General features: G+C 34.6%; 1 protein-coding gene across 4 annotated transcripts in view; it reads left to right on the top strand.

Moving 5' to 3' along the window:
• IPO7 (importin 7) overlaps positions 1-17,398 on the top strand; it is a 48,932-nt gene that overhangs the window by 17,564 nt on the left and 13,970 nt on the right. For all 4 annotated transcript variants that reach the window (XM_082341434.1, XM_082341433.1, XM_082341432.1 and 1 more), the window contains exons 4-14: positions 1,168-1,326; positions 5,071-5,227; positions 6,791-6,880; positions 9,094-9,188; positions 9,309-9,393; positions 11,917-12,051; positions 12,697-12,796; positions 13,558-13,634; positions 14,025-14,141; positions 16,605-16,694; positions 17,105-17,270. In XM_082341434.1, the coding sequence (XP_082197560.1) occupies positions 1,168-1,326; positions 5,071-5,227; positions 6,791-6,880; positions 9,094-9,188; positions 9,309-9,393; positions 11,917-12,051; positions 12,697-12,796; positions 13,558-13,634; positions 14,025-14,141; positions 16,605-16,694; positions 17,105-17,270 (1,271 nt within the window). The remainder of the gene's footprint in view (positions 1-1,167; positions 1,327-5,070; positions 5,228-6,790; positions 6,881-9,093; positions 9,189-9,308; positions 9,394-11,916; positions 12,052-12,696; positions 12,797-13,557; positions 13,635-14,024; positions 14,142-16,604; positions 16,695-17,104; positions 17,271-17,398) is intronic.

Below are 17,398 nucleotides of genomic sequence, written 5' to 3'. Positions count from 1 at the left end.
CTAATTGTAAAGTCTGCAGTGGGTATATAGGTGTTCAACTTTTTTCCAGATTTTATGTTTTTGGTTTTTTTTTTTTAATTTTTTATTTATTATTTATTTATTATTTTTATTTTTGGCTGTGTTGGGTCTTCGTTTCTGTGCGAGGGCTTTCTCCAGTTGCGGCAAGTGGGGGCCACTCTTCATCGCGGTGCGCGGGCCTGTCACTATTGCGGCCTCTCGTTGCGGAGCAGAGGCTCCAGATGCTCAGGCTCAGTAGTTGTGGCTCACGGGCCCAGTTGCTCCGCGGCATGTGGGATCTTCCCAGACCAGGGCTCGAACTCGTGTCCCCTGCATTGGCAGGCGGATTCTCAACCACTGCGCCACCAGGGAAGCCCAGGAGAATTCTTTTTTGTTTTATTTTCTTACTACAGTTTAATTTTATATTTATTAAAAACCAAAACTTTAAACTTCATGTAAAACTTGTGAAACATACTATGATCAGATGAAAGGGGGTATAGAAAGTTATAGAATACTGTCATATACTTTATATTGTATAGTCTTTTGATATTTGAAAGCTCGTTGTGTATGATTTTGTAGAATTTTTTTTTTAACATCTTTATTGGAGTATAATTGCTTTACAGTGGTGTGTTAGTTTCTACTTTATGACAAAGTCAATCAGCTATATGTATACATGTATCCCCATATCTCCTCCCTCTTGCGTCTCCCTCCCACCCTCCCTATCCCACCCCTCTAGGTGGTCACAAAGCACCGAGCTGATCTCCCTGTGCTATGCGGCTGCTTCCCACTAGCTATCTATTTTACATTTGGTAGTGTATATATGTCCATGCCACTCTCTCACTTTGTCCCAGGTTACCCTTCCCTCTCCATGTGTCCTCAAGTCCATTCTCTACGTCTGTGTCTTTATTCCTGTCCTAACCCTTGATTTTGTAGAATTTTTAATGAGAATAGTTGATGTTCTAAATGAAACCTGTCAGTTGATGATGGGGATGAAAAATAAAAATAAAATCACTTGCATTTGTAACATTTGTTGGGTTTCTTTTAAGTCAGTAGTAACAGTTTTTGCTTAGTGACTTATTTATTTTTGTCTAAACAGCCTTTTTCTTTGTATGAGTTAACAAAACTTGAGGTAGCATTTCTTCCTTCTTATTGTTTATTTTTGACTTTTAGGGTACAGCTTACTACATGCATTCACCATATCATCAAACATGATTATCCAAGTCGTTGGACTGCCATTGTGGACAAAATTGGCTTTTACCTTCAGTCTGATAACAGTGCATGTTGGCTAGGAATTCTTCTTTGCCTCTATCAGCTTGTGAAAAATTATGAGTAAGTATCTCTCTCAATTCCTGTAGAGTTTTGAGAAGTAGAAAAAGCTTGGGAAATTTAAGCTAATTGGTTTGAACATCTTGAAATTTCATTTGGTATACATACTAAAGTTAGTGAATTACATGTTGATTTGAATTGTGTCTTCTTTTTGAAATAGCATTCTTGTTTTAATTCTGCAGTCTCTTCTGTTGATTCAACTTTGAAACTCCTTGTGCCCTTTTTTCTTAATCATGATCTGTTTCCCTGTTCAAAACCCAAGTTATCCCTAACTTCTCAATATAGGCTCCTCAATTTGTGCTGATAAAAGGCCTAAAGATAAGTTTTTAAGATGTGAAGGGGGTCAAAGTACATCGATCATTAGAGCTCTTTATTCTGCCTTTCTGTGAATTTTTATCTTAATTTGGGTTCTTGCGAAGTTTCAAGAACCTACCTCTAATTCTTTAAGAAGAATATGTTGGAATTTCATATGATCATTTTTAATCATTGTGTTTGAGGGATTCATAGTCATCTGCTTCAGTGTTGGCATACTTGAGCAAATTATAGTTCATGTAAGTAATTAGTATCAGTAAGAAAGATTTAGGGATCATTTTATACCTGGGCTTAAGGATCAGAAAAAAATCTAACCTTGGAAGTTGAGGTGTAGCACTAAAAGTAGTAAGCCAAATGTTGCAGAGATTTTCTCTTAAGTGTGTGGTGAAAGTAATGAAATTGGTAGGCACTTGAAAGTTTTGATATTAGCAAATTATGAGGGAGGAACACACACCATGATGGTGGCTTTATTTCCAGTCCTAACAGCTACACAGATGCCATTGTGAGCCCTCTAATTCTGGGACTTGTAGTTAGCCTCCAATACCCTTTTTGGGTCCCAACTCAAAGTAGCTGATGAACTGCTGCTTTTGTTCTGAGCAGGAGAGAAATAAACCGTTTACAGCATTGGTACTGGTGTTTTCTTGTGTTCCCACCAGCTACCCATCTTCCTGCTAAGGAATGTTCCAGCTGTTGCTCCAACCTCTGTCAGAGTGCCAGTTGTAGTTCTGGTAAGTGAGTGACTAAACTGAGAGAGAATAACAGTAATAAGCTGTCATTGTCATTGAGGAGGTTCGTCTCTCCTGTCCTTAATCTTAGCAGGAGAGAGTATGACAGGGATTTTTAAAATGGGAGACATAGGCTGCTACAGTGTTGGAATTTCAGTTCATTTTCAGCTAGTGTTCGATTGTGGAGCACAGGGTGTTCACGAGGGATCTGTGTGGACTGAAGCAGTTCTAAGAAAATTCATGGAGAAATTGGAAGTTGTGATGGCCTTCAGGAGCATAGATCCTCAGGAAATGCTTGTCAGGTGAAGGAGCATAGAAGGAACATTTGAAGAGGAATGCATCTCACACCACATGGAATAGTATGAGCAAAGAAAGAAAGGTACAGAGGTGGAAATGTGACACTGTCTTTAGTGGGTAGTGAGGAGACCACTAAATGGTATGGATAACTTCTGTTGAGAAATTGGGGATCATTTTGTCTTCTTTTTTTTTTGGTGGTAGAGGGGGATCATTTTGAATGGGTAAATTGGGACCGTGTTAAAAGAGGGTTTTGAATGCCATGATGGGGAATTTGCATGTGGTCTTTTACATGATGAACCGTTGACTTTTTTTTAACAGAACAGTGATGGGCTAGTATTTGAGGATTCCTGTGAGTATGGTTCACCAGTTTGACACACTGTAGCCTTGTGGTTGTAGACTTTTATTGGTGGGAGGAGGTGAGCTCCTACTCCTCCACCATCTTGATCGCTCCCTAGGCTTTTATTAGTGTCACATTTTCACGCTTTCATGAACTTTCAGGTCGTATGGAATAGTATTTGTTTCCTTGCATAAATTACTTTCATACCCATTGGTTTGGATATGGTACCACCCAACTTCCAGTCCACTACTCAGTGTAGAGAAGGAGGTAGGAGAGAAGAATACCTAACATGGAATGGGTATTCAAACCCTCTTAATGTGGGTGATCACCTGGGTTGGATAATGGAGAGAGGTGCATAATATAATATAGTCCTCACCTTTATTGTTAAAAGATAATATTGTCAGTAATTAATATAGTTTGTCTAATCAGATTGGAGAGTGCAAGTGGCTTCCTTTTGTAAATTGTTATTTTATTGACTCAAAGAAATGTACAGGTAACCTTTTAAAATGTATGCTAAGTGTAATTTCTCAGCACATTAAATAATATTTAGAAGTCTGTCAGTTAATTGTTTAATAATCTCAGTCATTATTAGCGTGAACATTTCTCTTGGTGTTTTTTATTCTTGGCAATTTACTTTGCTTCTCATTTCTCCCAGTAGGAAAAAACAATCCAGTCTTTTAAGAATGTCTACCTTTTTATATATATATATATTTTTTTTTTTTTTAATTTTTGGCTGTGTTGGGTCCCCGCCTCTGTGCGAGGGCCCCCTCCAGCTGCGGCGAGCGGGGGCCACTCTTCATCGCGGTGCACGGGCCTCTCACTATCGCGGCCTCTCTCGTTGCGGAGCACAGGCTCCAGACGCGCAGGCTCAGTATCTGTGGCTCACGGGCCCAGTCGCTCCGCGGCATGTGGGATCCTCCCAGACCAGGGCTTGAACCCGTGTCCCCTGCACTGGCAGGCAGACTCCCAACCACTGCGCCACCAGGGAAGCCCCAAGAGTGTCTACCTTTTAAAACTGTGCTAAGATATTCAATTCTTAGATACATTTTCTCCCTTCAGAAAGGCTACTGGTAGATAAAACTGGAGTCTGGTAGGGAAAATCAATTATTTAAAAATTAAAAAAAAAAAAAAAAGCCAACAGACTTTTTAACAATAGTGTTAAAATGCTAAGGAATCTCTATGGGGGAATGTCTCAATTAGCTATTCTTTACTCATATCCTTGGAGCAAAATGTGATTCAGAATTCAGGATTTTTCAGATTTTAGAAAGGTAACAAGGTTCACATAGTACACTCCTATGTACCAGTACCCAGGGATCAAACATATTATATCTGACATAAAATATGTGAATATTCACTCCAAATGGGGTAAATAGAGATCATAAATAGCCTGTTGAGGTTAGGTTTTGTTGCCAAAAGGTTACCAAAGAACTTCTGATTTATAGTGCTTTTAGAAATAGAATATTTTCTGCTTTATAGATGCCACTTCTGCCTTAATGCTCTTTGTATGTAAATTACTTAAGGATGGTTATATGTAATCAATTTTATATTGATCAGCTGCTGTTTAAAAGCCAAATCGTTGTAGGTCCTCAGTTATATCAGTATTCACAGTTACAGATAGCATAGTGAGGTGGTTAAAGGGCAGATCCTGAATCTGCCGAGGTTCATACCTAGATGTCTATACTGGGAAAGATACTTAACTTCTCTGTGCCTCAGTTTCCTCAACTATGGAAGTGAGAATGCTAATGGGGCCTTGAAGATTATTTACCTCATAATAAATGCTCAGTAAATTTTAGACACTATTATTTGAGGTTTTTTCCAAGTTGCTTTTTGCCTGTGGTTTGATTCCATAGTAGATTTTTCTTCTTTCTAGGAATATAAAATTGCTTAGAAAGTATTTGCTTATATTTGTATGAACAGACAAGTAGTTTAAATTTATATCTCATATGTATATGAGATATAAATATATATATAATAGATATATATATAGATATATATCCTTATCTACCTACCTATCTATATATATATATAAAATTGTGAATAAATTCTCACAGAATTAGTTTGTATTCCTACCCAAAGGTATAAGAAACCAGAGGAACGGAGTCCATTGGTAGCAGCAATGCAACATTTCCTGCCAGTTCTAAAGGACCGTTTTATCCAGCTTCTTTCTGATCAGTCTGATCAATCTGTCCTCATCCAGAAACAGATTTTTAAGATCTTCTATGCTCTTGTTCAGGTAACTTTATATTGTAGTTTTTATACGTAAAGTCAGTCTATCATTTGCCACCTTGAACAGTGATAAAGAATTTCAGCATCTGAAAAATAATTTCACTTGAAAATCTACATTAAGTGGATAAATTGCTAGTCAAATATAAATTGCCAAAATTACAAATACATTAAAGTCTAACCAAGCATACTTTCCCAAATACACAAATAGCTCTAATAAATGTTAAATTATAAGTGGGCAATCTTAAGTTCTCTTAAACCATCTAATACTATTTACAAAATTAGTAAAATTTTCTTATGTCTTTCACCTTAAGAATTCACAAGTCTGAAAATCAGTTACTGGAGTAGAGTTTACATCTAACGTGTGCTCTGTTATGCCAAATATACATAGATTGTCCCAGTAATTGCAAAACCTATTCCTAAGCTTGACACAAAAATACTAATACTGTGGGCTTGACTGGCACACTGTAATGGGCCTTATTATCTTTGTATATTGTTCTAAATCTTCCTGGGATAAGAGATCCCACTAAAGAAATGGTTGTGTCTGTAGTCTCAGTGGACTGTAATTACTTATGAAACAGAGTTTTTGATTAGGATTAAAATTCTGGCTCTTTTTGTGCCACATAGCCAAAGAAAGATTCATCTCATCTACCAGGACCTTTGGTTCAATTCATGCCATTACTTATTTTTGTTTAATTCTCATTTAAATAGACCTGTGACTATTTCCACTAAGATTATTATAACTGACTCCCTCCATTGTTTGGTTGGATTTTTCATGCCCTTGCTAGATCTTTAAAGATAATCTAATATCTTTCTAATGGCTTCTTCTTATATAATTTTTTAAAAAGTGATTTGGATAGACAATATACTGTTTTTTAATTGTTTTTCCCTCTAACTGGTAGGATCACAACTTCTAGATTATAAAAATAAGTTCTTTTTATAAATTATTCTAGGGCATAGAACCCAACTAATTTTTTGAGACTAGCATACCTTGAAATCAAAATATAGTACTGTCTCATTTGTGAAAATAGAGGTCCTAAAATCCTAAATAGGATATTGATGTTGTGAGCCTATTAAGTGATGTGATTTATCCCAGGAACACAGGAATGGATCAAGAGTAAAAAACCAGTTTTTGTGATTAACTTTTATATTACATGAAAAGAGAGACCTGTAAACAATCTTTAAGGATGCCAGATAAAGTATTTGATAAAATTTAATAACCATTTCTGCTTTAAAAAAAACAAAACAAAACAAAAATACTTAAGAATCCTGGAATAGAAATTTCCTTACCTTGATAAAAAATGTTCACTAGAAATCACAATAAATATACCTCATGGTGAAAATCAGATACATTCCCAGTAATTTAGGAATATGACAAGGATGCCCACTATCACTGCCACAGTTCACCATTGTACATAACTAACCAAATCAGCCAGGTGAGAAATTTGCCTATGTACTGAAAGAGGAAATGTGGATTGAATGAAGTACTTTTTGTAGGTTTTGTGAAGAGTAAAAGGAAGTTGGATTTTCTTTTGTAAGGATTTTAAAATATTGATTCTTGATTTTAATTTAGTATACACTACCACTGGAGCTGATAAACCAACAGAACCTGACAGAATGGATAGAAATTTTAAAGACTGTTGTGAACAGGGATGTACCTAATGTGAGTCTCTGTGTATTTCTTATATCACTAAGCTTAAGTATTTAGTTACCTTTTGAGAATTTTAACTGATATTTCCTAAAACATTCTTTGTGAATTTATATTATTTGTGATGCAGATTTTTCTAGATAAAGAGACACCATTTCATTTGTTTACATATGTGAATATAATAAGTGAAAAATTGTAAAGGGTTATTTTGTATATTACTAAGTGCTTGTATTATATCTTTGTTTATTCCATCCTAATTCTGTTTCTTCAGTTTTTAATTGAGTTCATAACATATGTCACCTGACATAGTTAGAAATTTTTTTTCTTGTAGTGAGAACTTTTAAGATCTATTCTCTTAGCAACCTTCAGATAAACAATATAGTATTTTTAACTATAGACACCATGTTTACATTACATCCCCAGGACTTACTTATCTTACAACTGGAAGTTTGTACCTTTTCACCGTCTTCTGAAACTTAAACTGTGGTAGTCATTTCATAGTATATACATATGTCAAATCATTATGTTTATACCTTAAACTAATAACAATGTTCAATATCAGTTATATCTCAAAAAGGAACAAAGAACCCATAGCTGGATTTTAGCCTAATAATTTGTCAGACATGCATGAACAGGGGTAGAACTTGATTTACAAGTTGGTCAAACTTTGTAGTTAGTTATATTACTTGCTTTTTAAATAACAACTTCATAGAGCTATAACTCAAATACCGTAAAATGTACTATTTTAAAGTGTACAATTCAGCGGTTTGCAGTAGTACATACAGAATTGTCCAACTATGTTATTTTTTTCACATATAATAACAATTTTTAAAATAACCACAATTTTTCTTTATTATCTAGTTTTCTAGAGAGGTAGGAAATTTACAATTCCTGAATCCCTAGTGTGTTTTAAGTACTTTTATATACCTTGCTTATTTAATCCTCAAAATAATTCCTTCTGAATTTATTTTAAACAGAGACATGGAAGGGTTGTGTAATTTATCCAACATAATTTTATTAGTGAGATAAGTGAGACCAGCCTCCTGTTTTATAGTTTATTGCTCAAATTTTTATTTTTAAAAAAATGCAGAAGAAATAAATAGGACATTTCTTGCATTCCATGGGAAACTAGTTTGATGTGTTATTTTCTGTACACATTTAATAGGTGTAAAATACAGCTTTAAGAGTTTTCATACTTATATTCTGCACCTTTTTTGGTATAATTTGTAATCATAAACATGCACATATAAGTAAACAGTTCAGTGAGTTATGAGAGTCATATTCACCCGAGTAACCATCACCTAGAATGTTGGCTGGTGGCTGGGTCTGGTCATCCCTACCATCACCATTCTCATTTCTAGCACCATAGATTAACTTTACCTGTTCTAAAATCTAATAAAAAGGTAATTTTTTGTATCTACCTTCTTTTGCTTAATATTACGATATATTCATGTTGTGCTATGGTAGTTTGTTCTTTCTTATTGACAAGTAGTACCCCATTGTATGGATGTACTACAGTTTATTTATTTACAAGTTGATGGACATCTGGGTGGTTTTTAAGATTTCAAGATTACAAATAAGGCTGCTATGAATGTATATGTCTGACTTTATAAATAACTTCCAAAGTGGTTTTACCACTGCTCTCACTGGCAGTGTATGGGAGTTTTGGTAGTTCCACAGTCTCATTTCTCTGTCTTAACTTAAAAATATGTCATGGATATCTTAGGTCAATATATAATGAACCAATTCATTCTTTTAATGGATGTTGCATAATTAAACATCCCCTTGTTAATGAATGTTTAGTTCTTGGCAGTTTTTCTCTGTTACAAATGGTTTTGTAAATGAACATTCTCATATATATTTATGTATGTATACTAATATTTTTGAAACTAGATTTCTAAAATGAAGTTTCTCATGCCCTTTAGATTTGAACTATACTAGTTTTAATTAAGCTACTTGCCATGACCTTGATTTATATTATTTGGATCTTGACTAAAATGTTTGAGTTTAAACTTTTATAAGACTTAGAGAAAGCATGTCCTTTGTAACTAAGTAGTGAAGTGAAGTGCCTCTTATATTTAAATAAGGGTTAATACTTTTCCTGTTCTAGCCTTTTATTATGAAAGGCCATCATTGGAGGAGAATTCATGTTTTTGTGAGTCTGTTCTGAACTCACACTATTCCTTTTAGATTGTATTGTCTATCATTAAATAAATGTCTCTTTAAAGGAAACACTTCAAGTTGAAGAAGATGATAGACCTGAGTTACCATGGTGGAAATGTAAGAAGTGGGCTTTACATATCTTAGCAAGGCTTTTTGAAAGGTACACATTTCTCAATATATGATAATTTGAGTTTATTTTTTTCAAGAATTTGTTTTTTTTTTTATAAGTGCTGATATAAAGCATTATGAAGACATGATGGGCATTTGAATGTTCTTTTAGATATGGAAGCCCTGGCAATGTTTCCAAGGAGTATAATGAATTTGCTGAAGTATTTCTGAAGGCATTTGCTGTTGGTGTCCAACAAGTAAGTCTAAGATTTTTCCAAGTAGAAACATGACACTATAATGTTAATTTGTCTTGCTTATTTCTAGTTTCTTTGGCATTCAAAGATTGCATGTAGGGGCTTCCCTGGTGGCGCAGTGGTTGAGAATCTGCCTGCTAATGCAGGGGACACGGGTTCGAGCCCTGGTCTGGGAAGATCCCACATGCCGCAGAGCGGCTGGGCCCGTGAGCCACAATTACTGAGCCTGCGCGTCCGGAGCCTGTGCTCCGCAACAAGAGAGGCCGCGATAGTGAGAGGCCCGCGCACCGTGATGAAGAGTGGCCCCCACTTGCCACAACTAGAGAAAGCCCTAGCACAGAAACGAAGACCCAACATAGCAATCAATCAATCAATCAATCAATAAAAAATAAATCTTTAAAAAAAAAAAAGATTGCATGTAGCAGACTTTAACATTTTGAACACTGTAGTAGTTCTCAAATGTTATGGTCTCAGAACCTCCTTACACTCTTAAATTATTGATAACATCAACAACCTTCCATTTATGTGGGTTATACCTTGTGATATTTACTGTATTAAAAATTGAAACTAAATTTAATGGTATTAATTTATTTTAAAATAACAAACCTATTACATATTAACAGAATACATGTTTTGTTTTTTTATAAATTTTATTTATTTATGTATATATGTATGTATGTATGTATGTATTGGCTGCGTCGGGTCTTCCTTGCTGCACGTGGGCTTTCTCTAGTTGTGGCGAGCGGGGGCTACTCTTCGTTGTGGTGCACAGGCTTCTCATTGCGGTGGCTTCTTTTGTTGCAGAGCACGCACTCTAGGCGCGCAGGCTTCAGTAGTTGTGGCACGCGGGCTCAGTAGTTGTGGCTCATGGGCTCTAGAGCGCAGGCTCAGTAGTTGTGGTGCACGGGCTTAGTTGCTCCGCGGCATGTGGGATCTTCCCGGACCAGGGCTCGAACCCATGTCTCCTGCATTGGCAGGCAGATTCTTAACCACTGCGCCATCAGGGAAGCCCAGAATACATGTTTTTGTTAAAAATAATTGTTTTCCAAAATGAAAATTTTTTAGCAGGAGGAAATGGCATTGTTACACATTTTTACTAATATCTTTAATGTCTGCCTTAATAAAAGGCAGCTGTATACCCATCTACCTCCGTATTCATTCTGTTTCAATTTGTTTTAATGGAAGTAAATAAAGATAATTTGGTCTCAAAGATAAGAAGTTGGAAAAGGAAAGACTTTTAATATACTTTTCATATAATTGGGGAAATTTTTGATAGCACAACAACATTTGGCAATGGTATTTTCTTAAAGGTTAATTGTAATTTAGAGTTTGAAACTGTAACAATAAACATTTCATCTTGTTACATTAACATCCATTGCACTTTGAATGGGTCTTTTATCCATATGTGATTTTGTAACATCCTGCCCTGGTCATTGGAAAATGTTGACTTATTGAGTCTATGCCGATTTTCTAAATGTTTATAGATTTCCTTATGTAGTTTTAAAAAATTACAGTCATTAATATCACCACTGATCTCATAACTGTCTTTAAATATTGGAAAGCTGTCAAGTGGATCTAAGTGGTGGGTGTAAGATTTTGAGAATTCTAGTTTTGCTTGAAAGCTCAAATTTTAACACCAGTAACATATTATCAGTTTCCTTGAAGTGAGAGGCTCATTTTGTTCATTTTTGAGAAAAAAATCTGCCACACACTCAAGTCTAAATCATCATAATTTGTCTATCAGTTTTTCTTTCATGCTTATGATAATATTTGGTGGGAAAAACTACTATTTCAGCTTTTCTTCCAACCATCGTACTTTGGTATGTAGCAGAAGTGCTATATGTATACTTCCCATTTATTAATATTTATATTTCTGGTTCACTAAGGACATTCCTAAGGAAAGTTTATTCTGCGATTGTGTGGCTGTAAAGAATATGATGACTGCTAGTACACTTTAGTGCCACTCCTTTGATTCATGTTAGGAACCTTAAGTTTTACCATCACTGCTTTTGTACCGTCGATGCAAATGCCAACACAGTAAAAAGGGCAAATAATGTTTTAGCATTATTATGAAAATAGTTTTGACCTGTCAGACCCTCTGGGACCGTATTTTGACAACTGCTATTCTCAAGTATGAAGCTACATTAGAACTCTTGGAAGACATTAAATAAGTAGGTGAATGGTTTGGGTAAGATTTGCCTAGAAGCTGATTTTAACAACATAGTGCTGTCTCAGAATATTGTGGTATGTTCCACAAGTAGCATATGGTTTTCTCTTCTTTTTATATTTAATCAGAAACTAGTCCTTTGACACACAGTGTTACTTCACTTTGTTTATTTTAAATACTTTGGGAATAAATATGGTTCTCCAATATATAATTTAAAAAATTACTTTCCTTTTAAAAGAATATGGTGGTTATTTTATGACAATGACCTGGGTAAGAAGTGTCAGATGTTTTTGCTAGCTTGTAAGTGGTTAAACTTTCTATTTAAACTTTGTTTTTTGATCAAATTTTTTTTTTCAAAGGTTTTATTGAAAGTGTTATATCAGTACAAGGAGAAGCAATATATGGCTCCTCGAGTTTTACAACAGACGTTAAATTATATTAATCAAGGAGTTTCTCATGCTCTCACCTGGAAGAATCTGAAGCCTCATATACAAGTAATAATTTTCTATCTGAACTGTTTTTCTAGAAAATATAATAGAAATAACATTAGTTACCAAAAAGGTTGAAAAAGTGCATTTTTTTGTTGACCTGTGTTACTTAGTCTAGTTCTGGTAATTGTACATTAGGAAAATGATGCAACATCCTGACAAACTTTATAAAAGGTATATTGTGGATATTCAGATTATTTTTTAATCTGAAACTGTTATCTTAAAATTTGCCTTTCAGTTCTTACTGTTGGATCATGATTAGTTTAACATGATTAGTTAACATCGTGTAATTTGGAATAAGCAAAGGACTATTTCACCAAATTAGTTTTGAGGCTAATTTGCTTATGTACTATTTCCAATGTAATTTATTTGCTTTATTTAGAACTGTAGGGTTTGATGGACTAAAATTTCACATTGCATTTTCTCGGAATACTTAATTGCTACCTATGTACACATGTCTTATAATGACTCGTCGCACAGAGGGTAAGAATATGTACATTGATAGTCGATCTGAAAATGCATTAAATGCTTTACTGAAATTTGATGTTAAGCTTTAAAACACAAACTGGAGAGTTACTTTTGTTTTAGCACTTAACGGAAATTTGAAAGTTTAAATTTGAAGACCAACTTATCTTAACTTTTAAATTACAGGGCATTATCCAAGATGTTATTTTTCCATTGATGTGCTATACAGATGCTGATGAGGAACTTTGGCAAGAAGACCCCTATGAATATATACGCATGAAGTTTGGTAAGGAATTTTCGCTTTTTTAGAAGCAAAGTATGTCGGTAGTTAAATTTGTATATAGTAAACCTTGAATATTAAGGCCTCATCTTAGGAACTGAAAAATCTTCTGTTGTTTTAATGCAATTTATTCATTGTTTAGACTTTCAGGAAGCTATTCATTAGTTTTGGCATTTGAGAATGATAATCTTCATTTTTAGCAAACACAAATACAGTAGTGTTAGTAGTTATGATTATTGAATATGCTTCTGGCACATGCCAAAACTGTTAGAAATTCAAGGTTACACCTTAAACACTAAGTGTCTAAACTATACTTTTGGATTCCATGTCAGTCATCATGTGTGTGGAAATGGAGACAACGCATACTGGAAGCTGGAGTCTCTGCATGGGACTAAAGAATTGTAATTTGGCTAATGTTGAGTATTAGTCCTTCTTCGTACTAAGATCTTATGTACTTTCAGTCGTTTGTACTTTTGTGACCCCATTGTGAAAATTCAGTAGTGGGGTTTTGTATGAAAGAAAATAATCATTGGGAGAAGTTGATGGATTAAGATTTAATTTGTACAGGAAAGACAAGGAATTAGGCTTTTGCAAAGTTATATGGGGATCTGGGTTTGTTTTCATGCTCGTCTGCTGTGAAGATTTAGCAAAAATTTAAGGTCCTTTTTTGTTGTTGTTACAGAGCATCATTTGTAAATTACTTGAAAATGTTTGTTGAAAAAATTGAAATTACTATTTTCTGTATTAATTTTAAATTTATTCTATAGATGTGTTTGAGGATTTCATCTCTCCTACCACTGCTGCCCAGACACTTTTGTTTACAGCTTGTAGTAAGAGGAAAGAGGTAGGTTATTTAATATGTGGATAACTTTTGCTTTAATACTTAAAATATGTTCAGGTATACACTTGGGGTTTTTTTTTTTAATTTATTTTATTGAAGTGTAGTTGATTTACAATGGTAATTTCTGCTGTACAGCATAGTGATTCAGTTACACATATACATACATTCTTTTTCATATTCTTTTCCATTATAATTTATCACAGGATATCGAATAGATTTCCCTGTGCTATACAGTAGGACCTTGTTGTTTATTCATTCTGTATATAATAGTATGTATCTGCTAATCCCGAACATTTAGTTTTTAATGGTAGCCATATAGGTCATTTTGTCGTCAATGTTTTAAAAGGGTTGTTCGGATATCCAATAAAGCATTACTTTTCTCTTTTAATCTAGGTACTACAAAAGACTATGGGATTTTGCTACCAGATTCTTACAGAACCAAATGCTGATCCTCGAAAAAAAGATGGAGCCCTGCATATGATTGGCTCTTTAGCTGAAATACTTCTGAAGGTATTTCTGTGTGTGTGTGTGTGTGTGTGTGTGTGTGTGTGTGTGTGTGTGTGTGTGTGTGTGTGCGCGCGCGCGCACACAAGCACAATTAGTTTGTTTTAATGACAGCAGTTGAGATAAAACAGAATTGAGGTACAATTCACATACCATATGGTTTGCCCATTTAAAGTGTACAATTCAGTGGTTTTTCTTATATTCAAGGAGCTGTGCAACCGTCAACTCTTAATTCCAAAGCGTTTTCATCATCCCCAAGAGAAACCCTTTTATCAGTCACTCCCCATTTTCTCCCAAATCTCCCAGCCCTAGCCCTAATCTATTTTTTGTCTCCTCTGTGGATTTGCGTATTCTGGGCACTTCATATAAATGGAATGATAAAACATGTAGTCCTTTCTGAGTGGCTTCTTTGACTTAGCATATTTTCAGAGTTCATCCATGTTACAGTATGTGTCAGTCTTCATTCTTTTTTTATTGCCAGATAATATTCCATTGTATTGATACGCTGCGTTTTATTTATCCATTCATCAGTAAGTTGACATTTGTTTCTACTTTTTGGTTATTATTAACAATGGAGCTATGAACATTTCTGTACACATTTTTTTGTGGACATACATTTTCATTTCTCTTGGGTAATACATACCTAGGAGTCTAATTGCTGGTCATATTTTGAGAAACTGCTAGACTGTTTTCCAAAGTGGCTGTACCATTTTATATATTCATTAGCACTGTGTGAGGGTTCCAGTTTCTATGTCCTCACCAACACTTCTTATTATCTGTCTTTTTAAATTACAGCCATTCCAGTTGGTGTCAAATGGTACTCTCATTGTGGTTTACATTTCCCTAATAGCTAATGATGTTGAGAATTTTTTTATGTGCTTATTGTCCACTGTATATCTTCTTTGGAGAAATTTCTATTCAAACTTTTTGTCAATTTTTATATTGGGTTATTTGTCTTTTTATTGTTGAATTGTTAGAGTTCTTTATATATTCTAAATACTAGAAACTTTTCATATACAGTTGACCTTTCAACAACACAGGTTTGAACTGTTTTTGGGTCCACTTAACACGTGGATTTTTTTCCAACAATAAATGCTACAGAACTACATGATATGCAGTTGGTTGAATCTGCAGATGCGGAATCACAGATTTGCAGGTCAAATTGCAAATGTAATGCAGATTTTCAACTGTGCAGAGGGTCAGCACCCCAACCCCCTCGTTATTCAAAGATCAACTGTTTGTGATTTGCAAGTATTTTCTGCCATTCTGTGGATTATCTTTTCACTTTCTTGATAACGTCCTTTGAAGTACACATTTAATTTGATTTTGAAAAAATGTCCTCTATACTTTTTTGCTGTTGCTTGTGCTGAAGGTAATTCTTTTTGCATATGAGTTATCTTCTTTTCATGTTGCAAGACAATTGTAAAGTAGTGTTTTTTTCTTCTCAGAAAATTGATCTTTAAGGAAATTTGTAAACATGAATATATCCCTTCACAGCCTAGGAACATCATGCTTTTGTGGCACACATTTTCTGGTAAAGAATGACTGACTGGATTAGATGTATGTTTAGAAACCTCACCTTAATTGTACACATTTCATCTGACTTCATAAGGTCTGAAATTTGTTTTCACTTTTAAGTTAATAAATGATAACTATTTCAAGGTGTAAGTAAATATTTAGACACAGTTCATCCTACTCCCAGAAACCTTGCTGCATATGATCCTCCACTGAATTCATCACCATTAATTTGTTGGTATATTTTGTGTATCTTTCAGCTTTTCTATATCTGTCCACCCATTCTTCTCTTAATTTATAAAGGGTAAATTACGTGGTTATTTGTTGTGTCTGGGAGTCTTGAGTGTGTTCTCTTTGCACATTCAGGTTTTTGTTTTAACTTTATATTTTTAAATTTTATACTTAGAGAAAATTTGCAAAAATAGTTCCCATTACTCTTCACCCAACTTCTTCTAATGTTAACATATTAGATAGCCATGCCGCAATTCTCAAAACCAGGAAATTAATATTGATATGATACTATTAACTAATCTACAGACCCCTTTCACATTTTATAAGATTTCCCACTAATGTCCTTTTTTGTTTGGTCCCTGATCCAGTCCAGAATCCCACATTGCATTTAGTTATCATGTCTCATTAGTCACTTTCGTTTTTTTAAGTGTTGTCAGTTTTTAATGTTGATTTAATATGCAATTCAAGGAACTCTTCTTAAAAACTTGTTACCGTTTAGAAAATATCCTATTTTAAGATTCACAGGAGTATCTTTAGATATCCAGATTATTACCCTGAGAGCAGGATATTTCTCAATCTATGTTGTATTGTTCATTTAGAACCTTTCCAGAGAGGTTCTTTCACTATAATAGTTTTATATTAACATCAGTAGTCATTTTTAAAACTTGTGTATCTATTTGGCATTTGAGATGATTGTATTTGGAACTTTGTTTATTTTTACAGAAAAAGATCTACAAAGATCAGATGGAATATATGTTGCAGAATCATGTATTCCCTCTCTTCAGCAGTGAACTAGGCTACATGAGAGCGAGGGTATGTTTTAAAGCTGTATTGATATACGCATTTATGTCTAGTAATGAATAACTGCTTATGTGGACTTTTGTATGGAAACTTTTAAATGTTCACTTTAAAGCCATGTTTTAATCTAGACTTTCGTGTAAGTCTTTAAATGGCTGCTCATAATGTGTGCATAGTTTTCATCTGTGTCTGATAGCAGTGTCTGTCTGTGTTTTGCATTCAGATCTTGCTATCCACACAAACATCATGTAGCCAAAGAGTAAGTTGGGATCATAGTACTGGTCGAGTGTTGTGTCTTTGGACATATCTACCACTGGCCAGCCTCCAAATTCCCACACACAGAACTTTGACACTAGAGATATTGTCACATGGTGGAATTTAATGTAAGATACTTATAGTAACTCACTGCATTTTTTTTAAAAAAGGCTTGCTGGGTCCTTCACTATTTTTGTGAAGTGAAATTCAAAAGTGACCAGAATCTGCAAACAGCCCTAGAGCTGACACGAAGATGTCTGATTGATGATAGGGAAATGCCTGTTAAAGTGGAAGCTGCCATTGCACTTCAAGTGCTGATCAGCAATCAAGAGAAAGGTAAAGGATTTATATCTCAAAAATAGTGCAATGTGCTTACACATAATTGTACAAGGCATAATCCTAGAAACTTGATACATTGTCTTCCTTTTTATTTGAAACGATTTCTTGTTTACTCTTTGGTATAT

The sequence above is a fragment of the Balaenoptera borealis genome (genome assembly GCF_965194805.1).
Source record: "Balaenoptera borealis genome assembly, chromosome: 11".
Taxonomy (NCBI): domain Eukaryota; kingdom Metazoa; phylum Chordata; class Mammalia; order Artiodactyla; family Balaenopteridae; genus Balaenoptera; species Balaenoptera borealis.
Note: the sequence above shows the minus strand (reverse complement) of the source record. Positions and strands in the feature narration are given on the sequence as shown.